At 44.9% G+C, this 22,591-nt stretch overlaps 2 protein-coding genes across 2 annotated transcripts in view; one reads left to right on the top strand and one right to left on the bottom strand.

The window, feature by feature from the left end:
• LOC106573164 (thyroglobulin-like) overlaps positions 1 to 22,591 on the bottom strand; it is an 82,805-nt gene that overhangs the window by 4,782 nt on the left and 55,432 nt on the right. Inside the window, 6 exon segments of the mRNA XM_045712765.1 lie at positions 6,251 to 6,438; positions 6,765 to 6,932; positions 7,884 to 8,051; positions 17,140 to 17,336; positions 19,571 to 19,730; positions 19,875 to 19,962. Of these exon segments, the coding sequence (XP_045568721.1) occupies positions 6,251 to 6,438; positions 6,765 to 6,932; positions 7,884 to 8,051; positions 17,140 to 17,336; positions 19,571 to 19,730; positions 19,875 to 19,962 (969 nt within the window).
• LOC106599752 (src-like-adapter) lies at positions 8,213 to 17,496 on the top strand. The gene is made up of 8 exons (XM_045696816.1): positions 8,213 to 8,323; positions 9,450 to 9,546; positions 11,237 to 11,375; positions 11,737 to 11,823; positions 12,704 to 12,801; positions 13,239 to 13,370; positions 14,983 to 15,112; positions 16,124 to 17,496. The coding sequence occupies exons 2-8, from the start codon at positions 9,465 to 9,467 to the stop codon at positions 16,377 to 16,379; spliced, it is 924 nt and encodes a 307-aa protein (XP_045552772.1). The 5' UTR covers positions 8,213 to 8,323; positions 9,450 to 9,464; the 3' UTR covers positions 16,380 to 17,496.

The raw sequence follows: 22,591 nt of genomic DNA, 5'->3' as shown, positions 1-22,591 counted from the left end.
GTTCACTATGCAGGGATTAGGGTGCCATTTGGGACATCCCCAGTGTGTTACAGCAGGGCAGGTATTTACTGAGTGAGGACCACTCCTGCTGCAGCCAAAATACACTGATGGATCTGGATAAACAAGCAGTGGACATATCTGCCTTTTAATTCCAGGCATTTTGAACTCTGGAGAATGTCTAGTAGAACTCCTAGCACAGTGATAGTTTCAGGTCAGGAGTCTTCTACTAAAATACATGTAGACATGGTCTTATTGGGAACGTGAGATATGCTGTTGTTTGTCTTCAAGGCATCGGTCGGTTGTTATCCTGAGCTAACCTCAGGTCCATGGGTGTGTTGTGTGGGTCAGCCTCAGCCCTGTTCCCTGCTATATTTGACACTAGTTATTATGTGGGTGAAGTCCAGTGCAGTAGACGCTGAAGAGCAGAGGCAGCAGCAACCATTCATATCACTACCGAAGCCTGGATCAAGGGCATTAGAAAGATATCTCTGTCAATACTGGAGAAATATGTAGAACATCTCTGTCAATACTGCAGATATACCGTATTCAGAACATCTGTCAATACTGCAGATATACTGTATGCAGAACATCTCTGTCAATACTGCAGATATACTGTATTCAGAACATCTGTCAATACTGCAGATATACTGTATGCAGAACATCTCTGTCAATACTGGAGAAATATGTAGAACATCTCTGTCAATACTGCAGATATACTGTATGTAGAACATCTCTGTCAATACTGCAGATATACTGTATTCAGAACATCTGTCAATACTGCAGATATACTGTATGCAGAACATCTCTGTCAATACTGCAGATATACTGTATTCAGAACATCTCTGTCAATACTGCAGGTATACTGTATTCAGAACATCTCTGTCAATACTGTATGCAGAACATCTCTGTCAATACTGCAGAACTACAGAGACATACAGTATGTACAGAATCCATTGCATATAAGATGACAGAAAAAAATGATTGATCTTGAGTGAATCTGGGACCGTATTCATGAGCTGATCTACACTGAACAGAAATATAAAGGCAACATGTAAAGTGTTGGTTCCATGTTTCATGAGCTGAAATTCAAAATCCTAGCAAATTTTCCAAACGCACAAAAAGCGTATTTCTCTCAGATGTTGCGCATAAATTGTTCACATCCCTGTTAGTGAGCATTTCTCCGTTGCCAAGATAATCCATCCACCTGTGACAGGTGTGGCATATCAAGAAGCTGATTAAACAGCATGATCATTGCACAGGTGCACCGTGGACGATTAAAGGCCACTTTAAAATGATCAGTTTTGTCACACAACACAATGTCGCAGATGTCTCAAGTTGTCAGGGTGAGTACAATTGGCATGCAGACTGCAGGAATGTCCACCAGAGCTGTTGCCAGAGAACTGAATGTTCATGTCTCTACCATAAGCCGACTCCAACGTAGTTTTAGAGAATTTGGCAGTACGTCCAACCGGCCTCACAACTGCAGACCACGTGTAACCACACCAGCCCAGTACCTCCACATCCAGCTTCTTCATCTGCAGGATCATGTGAGAGGGGGTGCTGAGGAGTATTTTTGTCTGTAATGAAGTCCTTTTGTGGGGAAAAACTCATTCCGATTGGCTTGGCCTGGCTGCCAAGTGGGTGGGCCTATGCCCTCCAAGGCCCACCCATAGCTGCACCCCTGCCCAGTCATGTGAAATCCATAGATTAAGGCATAATGAATTTATTTCAATTGACTGATTTCCTTATATGAACTGTAACTCAGTAAAATCTTTGAAATTGTTGCATGTTGCATTTATATTTTTGTTCAGTATAGAATCAGATTCTATCTATCCATTAATTTTATAATCCAAAAGGCAAAACTGGTCCTAGATCAGGATTCCTTCTCTAAGACGCTTTATGAATATGGGCCCTGACATATACTGTTTTCTTATGGCACAATTCTGGTGAAAAGCTTGGTCTGCGCCACATGTCAGGGCCAAGTTAAATGGCAGAGCCACGGCACTAGTAGTTCTATTTCTGAATTGTTACATTCCTTTCTTTTCTAAACACACTGCTTCTAACACCATCAGTAAAACAGTTCACACAGTCCTTCTAAATCCTCAGGTTATTTCAGTCTTCACTCGGCTGGCTGTTTCCTTCCTCAAGACCACAAGTGAAACACACTCTGTTCCAGCTCTTCATAGTTGCGTCCCAAATGGCACCCTATTCCCTTTATAGTGCACTACTTTTGAACAGGAGCCACAGGGCTCCCACAGGGCTCTGGTCTAAAGTAGTCCACTATATAGGGAATAGGGTGTCATTTGTCAATCACAGTAAAGCAACATATGACAGTGTAAAGAGGTCAATAGTCTAGCTATGAGTTTCCACTCACTCTGCACTGCATAGAATTCACTGTACAGAATTCACTGCACAGAGCTCACTGCTCAGAGCTCACTGCGCAGAACTCACTGCGCAGAACTCACTGCGCAGAACTCACTGCGCAGAACTCACTGCACAGAACTCACTGCACAGAACTCAATGTATGGCCTTCAGAAAGTATTCATACCCCTTGACGTATTCCACATGTTGTTGTGTTAGATGCGCAGAACTCACTGCGCAGAACTCACTGCACAGAACTCAATGCACAGAACTCAATGTATGGCCTTCAGAAAGTATTCATACCCCTTGACGTATTCCACATGTTGTTGTGTTAGAGCCTGAATTAAAAATGGATTAAATAAAACATGCTCTCACCCATCTGCACACAATATCCAATAATGACAAAGTGAAACATGTTTTTAGAATTTGTTACCAACTTATCAACCAAAAAAATATGTATTCATACCCCTTTCTTGTGACATTCCAAATTAAGCTCAAGGTGCATTCAATATCCTTTGATCATCTTTGAGATGTCACTACAACTTGATTGGAGTCCACCTGTGGCCAATTCAATTGTTTGAACATGATTTAGAAAGAAACACACCTGACTATATAAGGTCCCACAGTTGACAGTGGATGTCAGAGCAGAAACTATACCATGAAGTCCAAGGAACTGTCCGTAGATCTCTGATCTCAATTGTGATGAGGCATATATCTGGGGAAGGGTATAAAACAATTTCAAGAGTGTTGAAAGTTTCCAAGAGCACAGTGGTCTTCATCATCGGGAAGTTGAAAAAATATGGAACAACCCAGACTCTGTCTAGAGCTGCCTGTCTGACCTAACTGAGCAACCAGGCAAGAAGGACCTTGGTCAGGGAGGAGACCAAGAACCCAATGACCACTCTGACAAAACTGCAGAGTTCCTTGGCTGAGATGGGAGAACCTACCAGAAGGACAACAGTCTCTACAGCGCTTCACCAATCTGGGCTTTATGGAAGAGTGGTCAGACGGAAGCCACTCCTGAGAAAATGGCACATGACAGCACGCCTGGAGTTTGCAAAAAGGCCCATGAAAGACTGAGCATAAGGCAAAATATTCTGTGGTCTGACAAAAATGTAACTCTTTGGCCTGAATGCAAAGCACTATGTTTGGACAAAACCAGGCATAGCTCATCACCCTTCTAACACCATCCCAACTGTGAAGCATGGTGGTGGCAGCATCATGCTATGGGGAGGCTTTTCAGCGGCAGGGACTGGGAGACTGGTAAGGATAGAGGAAAATATAGGAAAAAAATATAGGAAGATCCTATATGAGAACCTGTTTCAGAGTGCAAACGACCTTAGACTGGGGGTGAAGATTTACATTCCAATAGGACAATGACTGCAAGGCAAGCATAGAGCCAAAGCAATGCAGGAATGGCTTCAGAACAAGAATGTGAAAGTATTTGAGTGGCCCCGCCAAAGCCCAAACTTGAATCCCATTGAAAATCTGTGGAAAGACTTGAAGATTGCTGATCACCGCCGCTCAACCATCTAATTTAACAGATTTGAGAAAATCAGCAAGGAAGAATGAGAGAAAATCTCAAAATCCAGACGTGCAAAGCTGATACAGACATACACAAGACGACTTAAAGCTTTAATCTCCGCCAAAGGTGTATCAGGTGTGAATACTTATGTAAATGAGATATTTCTGTCTTTCATTTTCAATACATTTGTCATTATAGGGTATTGTGTGTAGATGGGTGAGGAAAAATATGCATTTAATCCATTTTGAATTCAGGCTGTATTACAACATGTGGAATAAGTCAAGGGATATGAATACTTTCTGAAGGCACTGTAACTCACTGTATAAAACTCACTGTATAAAACTCACTGTACAAAACTCACTGTACAAAACTCACTGTACAAAACTCACTGTACAACACTCACTGTACAACACTCACTGTATAACACTCACTGTATAGAACTCACTGAACAGAATTCACTGTATACAACTCACTGTACAGAACTCACTGTACAGAACTCACTGTACAGAACTCACTGTACAGAACTCACTGTACAAAACTCACTGTACAAAACTCACTGTACAGAACTCACTGTACAGAACTCACTGTACAACACTCACTGTACAACACTCACTGTACAAAACTCACTGTACAAAACTCACTGTACAAAACTCACTGTACAAAACTCACTGTACAGAACTCACTGTATAGAACTCATTGAACAGAACTCACTGTGCCCCCCCTCTGCTGCTACTCTCTGTTTATCATATATGCATAGTCACTTTAACTATACATTCATGTACATACTACCTCAATTGGCCCGACCAACCAGTGCTCCCGCACATTGGCTAACCAGGCTATCTGCATTGTGTCCCACCACCCACCACCCGCCAACCCCTCTTTTTATGCTACTGCTACTCTCTGTTCATCATATATGCATAGTCACTTTAACCATATCTACATGTACATACTACCTCAATAAGCCTGACTAACCGGTGTCTGTCTATAGCCTTGCTACTGTTATTTTCAAATGCATTTTTACTGTTGTTCTATTTCTTTACTTACCTACACACACACACACACACACACACACACACACACACACACACACACACACACACACACACACACACACACACACACACACACACACACACACACACACACACACACACACACACACACACACACACACACACACACACCTTTTTTTTCTCGCACTATTAGTTAGAGCCTGTAAGTAAGCATTTCACTGTAAGGTCTACACCTGTTGTATTCGGCACACGTGACAAATAAACTTTGATTTGATTTGATTAGAAGTCATTGAACAGAACTCATTGTATAAAATTCAGTGCTCTTAAACTTGAAGAGACAAATTCCTGTAAAAGGCCAAATAAATGAAGTGAACTGAACTAATAACTGAATACACAGAACTGAACAGAGAATGGTATCTTGTGACATGATTATTATGGTGCTTGCTTCTCCATACAGGAACTGTATAATCAAATGGCTACCCCCCACTCATTAAAACGCTGCTACTCTCTGCTGTCATCTATGCATATTCACTTTAATAACTCTACCTACATGTACATATTACCTCAACTAACCGGTGCCCCTGCACATTGACTCTGTACCGGTACCCCCTGCATATAGCCTCCACATTGACTCTGTACTGGTACCCCCTGTATATAGCCTCCACATTGACTCTGTACTGGTACCCCCTGTATATAGCCTCCACATTGACTCTGTACTGGTACCCCCTGTATATAGCCTCCACATTGACTCTGTACCGGTACCCCCTGTATATAGCCTCCACATTGACTCTGTACCGGTACCCCCTGCATATAGCCTCCACATTGACTCTGTACCGGTATCCCCTGTATATAGCCTCCACATTGACTCTGTACCGGTACCCCCTGTATATAGCCTCCACATTGACTCTGTACTGGTACCCCCTGTATATAGCCTCCACATTGACTCTGTACCGGTACCCCCTGTATATAGCCTCCACATTGACTCTGTACCGGTACCCCCTGTATATAGCCTCCACATTGACTCTGTACCGGTACCCCCTGTATATAGCCTCCACATTGACTCTGTACCGGTACCCCCTGTATATAGACTCACTATTGTTATTTTACTGCTGCTCCTTAATTACTTGTTACTTTTATTTCTTATTCTTATCCGTTATTTTTCTTATACTGCATTGTTGGTTAGGGGCTCATAAGTAAGCATTTCACTGTGAGGTTTACGCCTGTTGTATTAGGCGCATATGACTAATACAATTTGATTTGATATTTATACACTGAATTCAATGAATAAGAGGAAGGTATTCCGGAACTACATGAATACTGTATACAGTAGTGTGCTTAGCACATTTCTCACCTGGTTGCACTGTTAAGAGCCTGAGAGAAGAGATTGTAGCCGGCTGGAGAGGGAGAGTGCTGCATGGAGTAGAACCAGGTAGCTGCAGCCTTCACAAAAGCATTGGCATCGTCTCCACCCAGAGAGTTGGACAGGGCTTCGTAGAACGCTGTTTTACTGGCAGCTCGCCCCTGGAGCTCCTCAAAGTTCTGTCGTCAGACATTAGGGGGGAAAGTACAAGTTGGTGATATGAAACGTGGCTGAGCATAGTAATACTACTCAATACTAATATGATGTGAATGAGGACAAACCGCTAACATACTAGTCACTAGCTGAGTTGAACTAGGAGTCTACGCATTAGAATATGTCCTACACTCTATGAAAAACAAAGACTCATATTCCCCAATTCCATCCGGAAGCATGGGGAAAGCTTAATAAGCAGGTACACCTAAATAGATGGACGATACTAGAGGTGAATGTTCTCACCATAGAAACACAAAGAAAGTCTTTGAATTATAGGATCTCCGGTTCTCACCTTGATCCTCTTGGCCCTGCTGATGAGTCCATCCTCTGCGGAGGAGCCCAGCAGGAGGTCAGCTCTGTGGAAGCCTGCATTCATCAGGGCCATGGAGGGTTTCCCCTGGACAGAGACCCCATCCACCACTGGACCCCAAGCCTGCAGGGGCCCACTGACTGACAGCAACTGAAACAGATAACATAAAATAAGAGAGGGGGAAAAAAAACGATGTTTTCGTCCCAAATAGCACTCTACTGCCTTTATAGCCCCCTACTTCTGACCAGAGCCCTATGGGCCTTGGTCAAAAGTAGTGCACTAAACAGGGAATAGGGTGCCATTTGGGATACAGAGAGCCTATGCTACATCTGGGACTATAAGGCTTCCTTCCTTAGTCTGTGACTATAAGGCCAACAGTACCTTAGTCTGGGTCTATAAGGCCAACAGTACCTCAGTCTGGGTCTATAAGGCCAACAGTACCTCAGTCTGGGTCTATAAGGCCAACAGTACCTCAGTCTGGGTCTATAAGGCCAACAGTACCTCAGTCTGGGTCTATAAGGCCAACAGTACCTCAGTCTGGGTCTATAAGGCCAACAGTACCTCAGTCTGGGTCTATAAGGCCAACAGTACCTCAGTCTGGGTCTATAAGGCCAACAGTACCTCAGTCTGGGTCTATAAGGCCAACAGTACCTCAGTCTGGGTCTATAAGGCCAACAGTACCTCAGTCTGGGTCTATAAGGCCAACAGTACCTCAGTCTGGGTATATAAGGCCAACAGTACCTCAGTGTGGGTATATAAGGCCAACAGTACCTCAGTGTGGGTCTATAAGGCCAACAGTACCTCAGTCTGGGTCTATAAGGCCAACAGTACCTCAGTCTGGGTCTATAAGGCCAACAGTACCTCAGTCTGGGTCTATAAGGCCAACAGTACCTCAGTCTGGGTCTATAAGGCCAACAGTACCTTAGTCTGGGTCTATAAGGCCAACAGTACCTCAGTCTGGGTCTATAAGGCCAACAGTACCTCAGTCTGTGTCTATAAGGCCAACAGTACCTCAGTCTGGGTCTATAAGGCCAACAGTACCTCAGTCTGGGTCTATAAGGCCAACAGTACCTTAGTCTGGGTCTATAAGGCCAACAATACCTTAGTCTGGGCAGCGTTGAGGTCCTGTGCTGGAGCTGCTCTCAGGCAGGAGCCCAGCTGTTCTGGGTCAGAGGAGGGGGGACAGCCCAGCTCCCGGGCCAGAGCCTCAGCCTGCCCCTGGGCTTTGGATACACTCAGCACTGAGGCAGGGGAGAACACAGAGCCACCCTGGAGAGAGAGAGAGAGAGAGAGGGGAGGGACAGAGTCAGAGAACCACTCAGCAACGAGGCAGGGGAGAACACAGAGCCACCCTGGAGAGAGAGAGAGAGAGAGAGAGAGAGAGAGAGAGAGAGGAGGGACAGAGTCAGAGAACCACTCAGCACCGAGGCAGGGGAGAACACAGAGCCACCCTGGGGGGAGGGAGAGAGAGAGAGAAAGAGAGAGAGAAAACCATTAATACTCTCTCTCTACTAGTCAACACAAATAAGCATAGATTGATAGTAAGTATAAGCAGAAACAAATGATTATTATTTATAGCTAAGCATTATTAGTTCCAAAATTGAATGACTTCTAATGTTAGAAATTCTACATACCAATTGGTTGCACACATCTTTCAAGTGTTTATTTGAATGCTGTCTGGTCATCTATTAGCTACAGCACTGTGGTGATTAGTCTGTCATCTATTAGCTACTGCACTGTGGTGATTAGTCTTATCTATTAGCTACTGTACTGTGGTGATTAGTCTGTCATCTATTAGTTACTGCACTGTGGTGATTAGTCTGTCATCTATTAGCTACTGCACTGTGGTGATTAGTCTCATCTATTAGCTACTGCACTGTGGTGATTAGTCTGTCATCTATTAGCTACAGCACTGTAGTGATTAGTCTGTCATCTATTAGTTACAGCACTGTGGTGATTAGTCTGTTATCTATTAGCTACAGCACCTTGGTGATTAGTCTGTTATCTATTAGCTACTGCACTGTGGTGATTAGTCTGTCATCTATTAGCTACTGCACTATGGTGATTAGTCTCATCTATTAGCTACTGCACTGTGGTGATTAGTCTGTCTGTCATCTATTAGCTACAGCACTGTGGTGAATAGTCTGTCATCTATTGGCTACTGCACTGTGGTGATTAGTCTGTCATCTATTAGCTACAGCACTGTGGTGAATAGTCTGTCATCTATTGGCTACAGCACTGTAGTGATTAATCTATTTTAGGAGTGGAAAAATGTGGTGAAAAACAAGTCACACTCAACTTCCCCATTAGTGAGGAAATGACAAGATGAGATCAACAAAAACAGATTGGCAGGATGACTAGAATAGACTGATGAGCTGCTGCTTATCACAGTTATACAGTACTGTAGCATCATGCTAAGCTAATTCAGGCTATATTACATTATAATTCCGGCTATATTACACCAAATATTGGTTATATTAGGTATAACGACTGAGGCTGCTACAGGCTGGTATGGTAAGGCTATCTGAAGAAAGGAGGATGATATCCACATCCTAAACTGGAGAATAACCGTACTGGGCTAAATAGTGAGATAAAGGAATGAGAGGCAGCCACACATAGCACTGCCACTTCCCAGCACTTTATTCCTGCATCCAAATGATCAACAAGGCTCTCTGACCAGACATGGGGAACGTCAGGACCAGCCCAGTCTCTATGCCAGAGAATGGAGATGACACCAACACCAGCTCTGACCCCTTTCTGAGAAGTAAGTCTCTCTGGTTAAGGAAGTCTGTATTTTGGTAATGATTGTTTTATTAATGAAAGGATCCTGTTAAAAGGGACAATCTTGGATTCAAATTTGTTTTGTATTCTTCAAGAATCAATGGCTATAAAATGATTAATTTAAACGCTTGGTATCGCAGATTGTCTCTGACCGGCAATGGTTAATTTGATGTCATTTTTAAGTAAGGGTGGAGTGACTTGGTTTCATAAGCTGTACTGGCCCTGTACTGCTCTGTGCATGTGAAAACATTTGCATAATTTCACCCAAAATGAATAAGGTTCCTCTCATGCAAACTGCAGCCAAACAACTGCAAGCTTATAAATGTAGAATAAGGTCAAATGATCACTACGCAATATTAGCAACATTTTGTTTACCCATTCAATTGTTGGGAGTATATATACAGTGTAATGTATGACTTTCTGTTGTAGACGGGTGACTATTCCGTTAGTCAGCACCTCCACCAACATGGGTGTGTGACCTCTTGCTTTTAACTGGACCATTATGCAATATAAAACATATTTCTTCATTAAATTAAATACCGAACAGCATCCTACTTCCCTACCCCCTGACCTTCAACAACATGTACTCATATCTTAAAAACAAATTAAAACATTTTTTTTTTAAAGGATGTTTTTTATATTTTTGTAACAGCATCAGTGGGTGAGCATTCAGCATGTTGAAATGACCGTGCAAGAGCTGTTGACTGAATGGAAAAATAATATAATCTTCATCTGATAAGGATGACCTGAAAACACTTCTGCTTCCGCTGTGATTGGCAGATACTGTACAGATGTACTCTTAATTTGATCACTCTGTTGTCGCAGAGAATTTTCCTTTGCAGAAGGAAATGCAAATTGTTGTCTATTCAAGGTTTAAAAAGGCTTCTAACATTTGTAATTTCCACTTTAAAATGTCAGAATTCATTGTTCCTAACTAAAAATGTATCAACCCCTATAAAAATGTCCATGAATTATAATCCACATAATAATTTACATTTCCTGCCGCTGCAGGATTATTTTCCTGCTGTGAGAAACTGGTCAAATTGAGATAGTACACCAGTACATGGCGATTGGAAAGGTGTTTTCGCCTGGTCACAGGCAGCTGATGTATTGTGCACTGAAGTCCACAAGCGAAGGGAAAAGGTGAGAGGAGGAGAGAGCGTAGATGCAATGAGTTATACAATGTTCAAAGGAAGCATGCTGTTTGTATGTGGCTGCTATGAAAGAGAACTGTTTGCATGTGATCAGGGGAGTATTCATTCCGCCGATTCTGTTGAAAACATTTCTTAAACGGAAGCAAACGGAAAGAAACGGGGATAAATGCACCTGAATTTGTCCAATAGAAACTTTTGTTTGCAACTGATTACACCCTAGATCAGCTAGATGCAGGAAAGAGTGTGCAAGGGGGTAATGAATGTGTCACTGTCTGTCACCTTGATTACTCACATTTTTCTCGACGTGTGCACCTACCATTGTAAACTTTAATTCATAGGCTAGGTTGTAGCAACCTCATGATGGGTATAGGGGAAATGAGAGTATCATGTAGTTGCCTAAACCTATTGATGTTACATTGAGCTGGGTGAATGGAATATGAATGACCGTCATCTAATATGCTGTAAAATAAATAAAACCTTGCACATAACATTGTTTATTTTATTTTCTCTTCTCTCCAGACAACGATACCCTGAGAGTCCTGTCTGACTACCCCTCAGCAGACGTCAGTGAAACCCTGGTAGTCTTGTCTGACTACCCCTCAGCAGACGTCAGCGTGCCTCTCTTCAGGATAGGAGAGAGACTGAGACTCCTGGCAGAGTGAGTAACTGAATCTAAGAACTGTGTCCCAAATGGCACCCTAGTCCCTAGATAGTGCCCTACTTTTGACAGAGCCTTATGAGTCCAGAGCCCTATGAGTCCTGGTCAAACGTAGGGCACTATCTAGGGACTAGGGGGCAATTTGGGACGCAGACCTAGTCTTCCACATTCAGTCCCTCAACACAACACCACCACCTCTAAGAGCTGATCTGTTTGACTAGACTGACAGAGACAGGGCTCAAATCTGACCAATTCTACTTTTGACCAGAGCCCTATTGGTCTATAACAGTGCACTACATAAGGAATAGGGTGCTATTTGGGACTCACTCTCCTTCTTCCCTTGTTTCTTCTCTTCTGTCAGGGAGGGTTACTGGTGGAGGGTTTGTTCTGTCCAAACAGGATATGAGAACTACATCCCCAACAACCATGTGGCCAAGGTCTATCACGGGTAGGTGAACTCACTGTAACACTACCCTACCTGACACTGTCCTAGTCCACTGTCAAGGTCTATCACAGGTAGGTGAACTCACTGTAACACTACCCTACCTGACACTGTCCTAGTCCACTGTCAAGGTCTATCACAGGTAGGTGAACTCACTGTAACACTAAGCTACCTGACACTGTCCTAGTCCACTGTCAAGGTCTATCACAGGTAGGTGAACTCACTGTAACACTACCCTACCTGACACTGTCCTAGTCCACTGTCAAGGTCTATCACAGGTAGGTGAACTCACTGTAACACTAAGCTACCTGACACTGTCCTAGTCCACTGTCAAGGTCTATCACAGGTAGGTGAACTCACTGTAACACTAAGCTACCTGACACTGTCCTAGTCCACTGTCAAGGTCTATCACAGGTAGGTGAACTCACTGTAACACTAAGCTACCTGACACTGTCCTAGTCCACTGTCAAGGTCTATCACAGGTAGGTGAACTCACTGTAACACTAAGCTACCTGACACTGTAAAAAATAAAAAATAATTAAAGATATACTAACCTGACACTTTCCTAGTCCAGTGCCGGATTATACATTTAGATTTACATAATTTAGCAGACGCTCTTATCCAGAGCGACTTACAAATTGGTGCATTCACCTTATGATATCCATAAGGTGGGGGGGGGGGGGCAGAGCAGTGAACAGTTTTGACTGTTTTAATGCTTGTTTTAATGCTTGGTATTCTGAAAAGGTGACAGCATCTAGCATACCATTAAAACAGCTGGTGGTAATGTTTTCATCTTTATTCATAGCTGGTTGTTTTATGTGGGTTCTAAGGCCATGAAAGTGCATGCTTTATGAATATGGTTGAATTGTATTCTGTATTCATTTAGCTGGTTGTTTGAAGGGGTGGCCCGACCCAAAGCAGAGGAACTGCTTCGTCTGCCCGGAAACAGAGCTGGCTCCTTCATGATAAGAGAAAGTCAAAAAGGTGAGTGGCCTAGAGACAGACGTCTGTATCGTAACTTAAACGGAATTTAGGTGCTCCTGTGGTGCTCCTGTGGTGCCCCTTGTGGTGCTCCGTTTGTAGAGCATGGTGCTCGCAACGCGATGGTTGTGGGTATGCAAGCAACAACTACTGTAAGTCACTTAGGATAAAGGTGTCCGCTAAATGTCCTAAATAAATGGTACATATAAAAGTAGGAGTCCTAAACTTCGACTACAGGACTGCCGATAGATTCTCTCACATCAACTATTAAAATTATCAACCAAAATCAAGCAACTTTAAAAACAGATGTAATAATGTCCTATTTTTCTTTGCCTGTGTGGTGTTGTAGGAGTGTATACCCTGTCTGTACGGCACAGGGTTATGGTACACTATCGTATTATCATAATGTCCTGTTTTTCTTTGCCTGTGTGGTGTTGTAGGAGTGTATACCCTGTCTGTACGGCACAGGGTTATGGTACACTATCGTATTATCCGCCTTCCCAACAACTGGTACTATATCTCTCCTGGTCTAACCTTCCAGTGTCTAGAGGACCTCGTCAACCACTACTCTGGTAAATAACAACCCACTATGACACGTAAACCTTGTACCTCACTTCTGATTAAAGCAGTCATCCCTCTTCATAATCTGTGGAAGGTTCATGATTTGCAGGCATTATGTCTGACAATAGCCGTATCTGAAAATCCAACTTTTTCCCCGTTTATTTCCGGGACGCCAACATATCTGATGAATATTATAATCTGACATTAAAGTCAACCACATGTAGAATCTATGTGAACCTGTTTATAGGAACGATGAGCTGATAGTACAGTATTATTACAAGGGCTGGAACTATTCATTATTTTTGAACTTGTGACATCACCGGTAGTTAATACTTTCTAACGTGGAATTATTGACTCTTTCAAGCTGCACCAACTCCAATGCACTGTAATGCTGCTATACTATATTCACTAAGTGGAGTCATATGAGCTGTATACTGTGGTTGAAGTACATTTCTGAAGTTGGCTATTTTGAGGATGTGGAAGACATTCTAGTGCTCTCTGTGTGTCATTAATGTGTCCTTGTACATTTACATTTTAGTCACTGTGTATGGTTTCTGGTAGCTAACTGGTTATAACCACAGGATAGCTGCGTATGGTTTCTGGTAGCTAACTGGTTATAACCACAGGATAGCTGCGTATGGTTTCTGGTAGCTAACTGGTTATAACCACAGGATAGCTGCGTACGGTTTCTGGTAGCTAACTGGTTATAACCACAGGATAGCTGCGTACGGTTTCTGGTAGCTAACTGGTTATAACCACAGGATAGCTGCGTATGGTTTCTGGTAGCTAACTGGTTATAACCACAGGATAGCTGTGTATGGTTTCTGGTAGCTAACTGGTTATAATCACAGGATAGCTGCGTATGGTTTCTGGTAGCTAACTGGTTATAACCACAGGATAGCTGTGTATGGTTTCTGGTAGCTAACTGGTTATAACCACAGGATAGCTGCGTATGGTTTCTGGTAGCTAACTGGTTATAACCACAGGATAGCTGTGTATGGTTTCTGGTAGCTAACTGGTTATAACCACAGGATAGCTGCGTATGGTTTCTGGTAGCTAACTGGTTATAACCACAGGATAGCTGTGTATGGTTTCTGGTAGGTAACTGGTTATAACCACAGGATAGCTGCGTATGGTTTCTGGTAGCTAACTGGTTATAACCACAGGATAGCTGTGTATGGTTTCTGGTAGCTAACTGGTTATAACCACAGGATAGCTGTGTATGGTTTCTGGTAGCTAACTGGTTATAACCACAGGATAGCTGCGTATGGTTTCTGGTAGCTAACTGGTTATAACCACAGGATAGCTGCGTATGGTTTCTGGTAGCTAACTGGTTATAACCACAGGATAGCTGTGTATGGTTTCTGGTAGCTAACTGGTTATAACCACAGGATAGCTGTGTATGGTTTCTGGTAGCTAACTGGTTATAACCACAGGATAGCTGTGTATGGTTTCTGGTAGCTAACTGGTTATAACCACAGGATAGCTGTGTATGGTTTCTGGTAGCTAACTGGTTATAACCACAGGATAGCTGTATGGTTTCTGGTAATGACAGTGGCCCCTCCTCTGGTAACGACAGTGGCCCCTCCTCTGGTAACGACAGTGGCCCCTCCTCTTTGACAGATTGTGCAGACGGCCTGTGCTGTATTCTCACCACCCCCTGTCAGACTGTAACCAACGGCAACCTCAACCTGGCCTCCCAGGCACCCCCTGTGGTGATGCACAACAACTTCGACTGGAAAGACGTCAACAGGTACCTCTTTCTCTAACGTTGACCTCTCTTTCCCTCTCTCCCGCCTTCAGTCCCTCCCTCTCCGCCTTCAGTCCCTCTCACTCCCGCCTTCAGTCCCTCACTCCCGTCTTCAGTCCCTCTCTCTCCGCCTTCAGTCCCTCCCTCTCCCGCCTTCAGTCCCTCTCTCTCCCGCCTTCAGCCCCTCTCTCCCGCCTTCAGTCCCTCTCTCCCGCCTTCAGCCCCTCTCTCCCGCCTTCAGCCCCTCTCTCTCCGCCTTCAGTCCCTCTCTCCCGCCTTCAGCCCCTCTCTCCCGCCTTCAGCCTCTCTCTCCCGCCTTCAGCCCCTCTCTCCCGCCTTCAGCCCCTCTCTCCCGCCTTCAGCCCCTCTCTCCCCGCCTTCAGCCTCTCTCTCCCGCCTTCAGCCCCTTTCTCCCGCCTTCAGCCCCCTCTCTCCCGCCTTCAGTCCCCCTCTCTCCCGCCTTCAGTCCCCCTCTCTCCCGCCTTCAGCCCCCCTCTCTCCCGCCTTCAGCCCCTCTCTCCCGCCTTCAGCCCCTCTCTCCCGCCTTCAGCCCCTCTCTCCCGCCTTCAGCCCCTCTCTCCCGCCTTCAGCCCCCTCTCTCCCGCCTTCAGCCCCCCTCTCTCCCGCCTTCAGCCCCTCTCTCCCGCCTTCAGCCCCTCTCTCCCGCCTTCAGTCCCCCTCTCTCCCGCCTTCAGTCCCCCTCTCTCCCGCCTTCAGTCCCCCTCTCTCCCGCCTTCAGCCCCTCTCTCCCGCCTTCAGCCCCTCTCTCCCGCCTTCAGCCCCTCTCTCCCGCCTTCAGCCCCTCTCTCCCGCCTTCAGCCCCTCTCTCTCCAACCTTGTTTCTCCCCATCCATCTGTATCTGTCACTACCCCTCTCTGGGAGTTTCATCGAGTCTGACAATTACATATGTGTTTCAGCTTATTTTTGAGTTTAGCTTTCAATGTACTTTATCAGTGATAAATAACAGGCTAACTCCATATACTAACGCTGCATCATATCTATTCTAACCCCAGGTCGGAGCTGACAGACCAGCCTCATCGTTACCCCGGCAACAGAGACTCTATGATCAGCTTTGGCTTGCGGAACACAGTCTCCTCCTACATGTCTCTGGGGGACACGAGGAAGGAGAGGAAGAGCAGCAGCTGGAGGAGGCAGAAGAGGAGGAGCAGTGTGTGTGTACCTCCCAGTAACGGTCACGGACTCAGCACTACAGCACTGGAGGAGGAAGAGGAGGGGGAGTACGCACAAGCCATCCACCTGAACTCTTAAGACTGGATATGGGCTTAATGTATAGAGAGGACATATCGTGCTGTATAGAGAGAACATATCGTGCTGTATAGAGAGGACATATCGTATCGTGCTGTATAGAGAGGACATATCGTGCTCTATAGAGAGGACATATTGTGCTGTATAGAGAAGACATATCGTGCTGTATAGAGAGGACATAATCCAGTTGTATAGAGAAGACATATCGTGCTGTAAAGAGAGGACATAATCCTGCTGTATAGAGAAGACATAATCCTGCTGTATAGAGAGGATATAATCCTGCTGTATAGAGAGGACATAATCCTGCTGTATAGAGAGGACATAATCCTGCTGTATAGAGAGGATATAATCCTGCTGTATAGAGAGGACATAATCCTGCTGTATAGAGAGGATATAATCCTGCTGTATAGAGAGGACATAATCCTGCTGTATAGAGAGGCCATAGCATACTGGACTATGCCGTGAACGTGGAAGTAAAACTGTAATGACTGTCACACTGCATGATCAGTGACATTCATACCATTAATCACAAGGGTGTTACTGTTTGACAGCCTAAACTAGTTGTAAACAGCTGGAATGGTTAAGACCGTTACTGTAACAGCATTATTTACACACGAGGGCTTAGTAACACATCCACAATAGCCCTATTTCCCATATAGCGCACTACATTTGATAGGGCTCCGGTCAAAAGCAATACACTATATAGGGAATAGGGCGCCATTTGGGACTCTTAGTGAAGGTCAGGGGTCACAGGTCAGCTTACCATGAGCAGCATCCTGTTGAAGAGACCACGCGAGGAGGGAGAGGTCAGATGTAGGCTGGCCACGTCGGCTCCGCTCCGCTCTGCCCCCACCGTCACCAGCCTGGGCTCACCTCCGAACGCCTCAATGTTCTCCTGGACCCACTTCAGAGCAACTACCTGGTCCTGGAAGCCGGCGTTACCTGGCAGGGCTGTGGAGCCTAGAGGCATTCAGTTCACACTGCTGTTATTTCATGTACCGTGTCAGGAGTCAAATCCATTCAAGAGACATACTTATATAACGTAATATGTTCTTTGGTTGTGACTTGTGTCATCATCTACATCATTTCCAAAATATACAAATAACATGTTTTTATTCCATTTGGGTTCCAAAAGCCACTGCAGTACATGAATACTGTAATTACCCACTAAGAATGGACCAAGAAACTATTGGATAGATTTCAAATATCATTTTACAAGAGCCTGGTAAAAATGTGAATACATTCAGCAACAGCAAACAGAAAGCTTGCAGCATTCCAAAGTGTTTCTTTAGAAAAGCTCCCTCTAGAATACAATAGGTGGAGAGATATCTGGGACCGGTGGTTTAGTAGGTGTTGCTGTGTTGCAAGGCTTTATAGAAGAGCTGTCTGGGAGGGACCGGTGGTTTAGTAGGTGTTGCTGTGTTGCAGGGCTTTATAGAAGAGCTGTCTGGGAGGGACCGGTGGTTTAGTAGGTGTTGCTGTGTTGCAGGGCTTTATAGAAGAGCTGTCTGGGAGGGACCGGTGGTTTAGTAGGTGTTGCTGTGTTGCAGGGCTTTATAGAAGAGCTGTCTGGGAGGGACCGGTGGTTTAGTAGGTGTTGCTGTGTTGCAGGGCTTTATAGAAGAGCTGTCTGGGAGGGACCGGTGGTTTAGTAGGTGTTGCTGTGTTGCAGGGCTTTATAGAAGAGCTGTCTGGGAGGGACCGGTGGTTTAGTAGGTGTTGCTGTGTTGCAGGGCTTTATAGAAGAGCTGTCTGGGAGGGACCGGTGGTTTAGTAGGTGTTGCTGTGTTGCAGGGCTTTATAGAAGAGCTGTCTGGGAGGGACCGGTGGTTTAGTAGGTGTTGCTGTGTTGCAGGGCTTTATAGAAGAGCTGTCTGGGAGGGACCGGTGGTTTAGTAGGTGTTGCTGTGTTGCAGGGCTTTATAGAAGAGCTGTCTGGGAGGGACCGGTGGTTTAGTAGGTGTTGCTGTGTTGCAGGGCTTTATAGAAGAGCTGTCTGGGAGGGACCGGTGGTTTAGTAGGTGTTGCTGTGTTGCAGGGCTTTATAGAAGAGCTGTCTGGGAGGGACCGGTGGTTTAGTAGGTGTTGCTGTGTTGCAGGGCTTTATAGAAGAGCTGTCTGGGAGGGACCGGTGGTTTAGTAGGTGTTGCTGTGTTGCAGGGCTTTATAGAAGAGCTGTCTGGGAGGGACCGGTGGTTTAGTAGGTGTTGCTGTGTTGCAGGGCTTTATAGAAGAGCTGTCTGGGAGGGACCGGTGGTTTAGTAGGTGTTGCTGTGTTGCAGGGCTTTATAGAAGAGCTGTCTGGGAGGGACCGGTGGTTTAGTAGGTGTTGCTGTGTTGCAGGGCTTTATAGAAGAGCTGTCTGGGAGGGACCGGTGGTTTAGTAGGTGTTGCTGTGTTGCAGGGCTTTATAGAAGAGCTGTCTGGGAGGGACCGGTGGTTTAGTAGGTGTTGCTGTGTTGCAGGGCTTCTTAGAGAGCTGTCTGGCTGAGGGCTCCTATCACCAAGACTATACATCATAGTCAAAAACAGAAAGTGCCGTCTAGGATAACAAAGTTGAAACTTGAACACACACACACACAGTCCTTCCACATGTCTGTGAGTGTGCCAGCTGTGTGCTATGGCTGGCTGGCTGACTGTGGAGAGTCACTCCTCCCTCTCAGTGCCACATCAGCACAGAACACACCATCAGCAGAGATGTATTTCCCTCCCTCCCTCCCCCTCTCTCTCTCTCCCCCATTCCCCCATCTCCCTCTCCTCCCCCCTCTCCCTCCTTCCCCCTCTCCCTCCCCCATCTCTCCCTCCCCCCATCTCTCCCCCATCTCTCCCTCATCTCTCCCTCATCTCTCCCTCCCCCTCTCTCCCTCCCCATCTCTCCCTCCCCATCTCTCCCTCCCCATCTCTCCCTCCCCCTCTCCCCATCTCTCCCTCCGGGGCCTCTAAGCCCCCCACAGCAGCAGAATACCACCAGTAAACATGATGTCATCCTCTCCCCTTCACTTTCATCGTGACCTGATTCTAACTTCATGTCCACTATCTTCCTTCTACTTTAACATTCACTTATTATGCCATTTCAGCAGCGCTCTCAGATCCAAATGTCAGTTCAGATTTAGAAGGCAGCACTCGTGACTTTTGAAAGCATATAACCTATAAGATAATTGAATGCTGCTTCTGACGCGTGTTAAGGGGAGCACCTGTGCTGAGGAATCCGAACGCTGCAACCCTGGTGTTGACGGTAACCACGACGATGTTGCCGACGGCAGCCAGGTAGGAGCCGTCCAGTAGAGATGGTGTGTCATTGCTGGCTGCTCCAGACGGGTTATGGAAGAACACCAGAACCGCTGTACTCCCTCTCTATCAGAGGAAAAGACAAGAACAGGAATGACACAGCAGACCAACTGTCAATCTGAGGGACCAGTAGTGGAGTGGTGTTACTAAAGGAGAGGTCAACAGGGCTTCTAGTGCAACAAAGATCTCTATAGGTACAATGTGACTTACGATGCCACTGGGGACGAAGATGTTGAGGTACAGACAGTCCTCACTGCTGGCTGATGACTCTACAGCTCCAGGCTGCAGACAACTGGGTCTACCATGGGAAACAGCCATAACAACAAGATTAGAGGACACATTAACACACTACATGTGGTACAACTGGGTCTACCATGGGAAACATCCATAACAACAAGATTAGAGGACACATTAACACACTACATGTGGTACAACTGGGTCTACCATGGGAAACATCCATAACAACAAGATTAGAGGACACATTAACACACTACATGTGGTACAACTGGGTCTACCATGGGAAACATCCATAACAACAAGATTAGAGGACACATTAACACACTACATGTGGTACAACTGGGTCTACCATGGGAAACATCCATAACAACAAGATTAGAGGACAAATTAACACACTACATGTGGTACAACTGGGTCTACCATGGGAAACATCCATAACAACAAGATTAGAGGACACATTAACACACTACATGTGGTACAACTGGGTCTACCATGGGAAACATCCATAACAACAAGATTAGAGGACACATTAATACACTACATGTGGTACAACTGGGTCTACCATGGGAAACATCCATAACAACAAGATTAGAGGACACATTAACACACTACATGTGGTACAACTGGGTCTACCATGGGAAACAGCCATAACAACAAGATTAGAGGACACATTAACACACTACATGTGGTACAACTGGGTCTACCATGGGAAACATCCATAACAACAAGATTAGAGGACACATTAACACACTACATGTGGTACAACTGGGTCTACCATGGGAAACAGCCATAACAACAAGATTAGAGGACACATTAACACACTACATGTGGTACAACTGGGTCTACCATGGGAAACAGCCATAACAACAAGATTAGAGGACACATTAACACACTACATGTGGTACAACTGGGTCTACCATGGGAAACATCCATAACAACAAGATTAGAGGACACATTAACACACTACATGTGGTACAACTGGGTCTACCATGGGAAACAGCCATAACAACAAGATTAGAGGACACATTAACACACTACATGTGGTACAACTGGGTCTACCATGGGAAACATCCATAACAACAAGATTAGAGGACACATTAACACACTACATGTGGTACAACTGGGTCTACCATGGGAAACATCCATAACAACAAGATTAGAGGACACATTAACACACTACATGTGGTACAACTGGGTCTACCATGGGAAACATCCATAACAACAAGATTAGAGGACACATTAACACACTACATGTGGTACAACTGGGTCTACCATGGGAAACATCCATAACAACAAGATTAGAGGACACATTAACACACTACATGTGGTACAACTGGGTCTACCATGGGAAACATCCATAACAACAAGATTAGAGGACAAATTAACACACTACATGTGGTACAACTGGGTCTACCATGGGAAACATCCATAACAACAAGATTAGAGGACACATTAACACACTACATGTGGTACAACTGGGTCTACCATGGGAAACATCCATAACAACAAGATTAGAGGACACATTAACACACTACATGTGGTACAACTGGGTCTACCATGGGAAACATCCATAACAACAAGATTAGAGGACACATTAACACACTACATGTGGTACAACTGGGTCTACCATGGGAAACATCCATAACAACAAGATTAGAGGACACATTAACACACTACATGTGGTACAACTGGGTCTACCATGGGAAACATCCATAACAACAAGATTAGAGGACAAATTAACACACTACATGTGGTACAACTGGGTCTACCATGGGAAACATCCATAACAACAAGATTAGAGGACACATTAACACACTACATGTGGTGCAAATATCTAACAGACAGACAGACAGACAGACAGACAGACAGACAGACAGACAGACAGACAGACAGACAGACAGACAGACAGACAGACAGACAGACAGACAGACAGACAGACAGACAGACAGACAGACAGACAGACAGACGACACGGAAAAGAAACTGAAGATCTCGTACACCGCTGTATGCTACTCCCTTCACAGAACAGTGCAAATTGGCTCTAACCAGAATAGAAAGAGGAGTGGGAGGCCCCGGTGCACAACTGAGCAAGAGGACAAGTACATTAGAGTGTCTAGTTTGAGAAACAGACGCCAGTTTCTCTGTCCAGTGTCTGTGTTCTTTTTGCCCATCTCAATCTTTTCTTTATATTGGCCAGTCTGAGATATGGCTTTTTCTTTGCAACTCTGCCTAGAAGGCCAGCATCCCGGAGTCGCCTCTTCACTGTTGACGTTGAGACTGGTGTTTTGTGGGTACTATTTAATGAAGCTGCCAGTTGAGGACTTGTGTCTTTTTCTCAAACTAGACACTCAAATGTACTTGTCCTCTTGCTCAGTTGTGCACCGAGGCCTCCCACTCCTCTTTCTATTCTGGTTAGAACCAGTTTGCTCTGTTCTGTGAAGTGAGTAGCACACAGCGCTGTACGAGATCTCCAGTTTTTTGGCAATTTCTCGCATAGAATAGCCTTAATTTCTCAGAACAAGAATAGACTGACGAGTTTCAGAAGAAAGTTATTTGTCTCTGGCCATTTTGAGCCTGTAATCGAACACACAAATGCCGATGCTCCAGATACTCAGCTAGTCTAAAGGTGGTCAGTTTTATTGCTTCTTTAATCAGGAAAAACAATTTTCATCTGTGCTAACATAATTGCAA

Source organism: Salmo salar, chromosome ssa02, assembly GCF_905237065.1.
Source record: "Salmo salar chromosome ssa02, Ssal_v3.1, whole genome shotgun sequence".
In the NCBI taxonomy this organism is placed as follows: Eukaryota; Metazoa; Chordata; class Actinopteri; order Salmoniformes; family Salmonidae; genus Salmo; species Salmo salar.
The sequence above is the reverse complement of the archived record's forward strand: the minus strand, read 5'-3'. Positions and strand labels throughout refer to the sequence as shown.

What these genes read in the sequence shown, in the direction of transcription:
- LOC106599752 (XM_045696816.1), top strand. Translation starts at nt 9,465, where the DNA reads ATGGGGAACGTCAGGACCAGCCCAGTCTCTATGCCAGAGAATGGAGAT. An exon ending in GTGGCCAAGGTCTATCACGG is followed by an intron (nt 11,824 to 12,703) that starts GTAGGTGAACTC and finishes GTATTCATTTAG; the next exon opens with CTGGTTGTTTGAAGGGGTGG. An exon ending in GACTGGAAAGACGTCAACAG is followed by an intron (nt 15,113 to 16,123) that starts GTACCTCTTTCT and finishes TTCTAACCCCAG; the next exon opens with GTCGGAGCTGACAGACCAGC.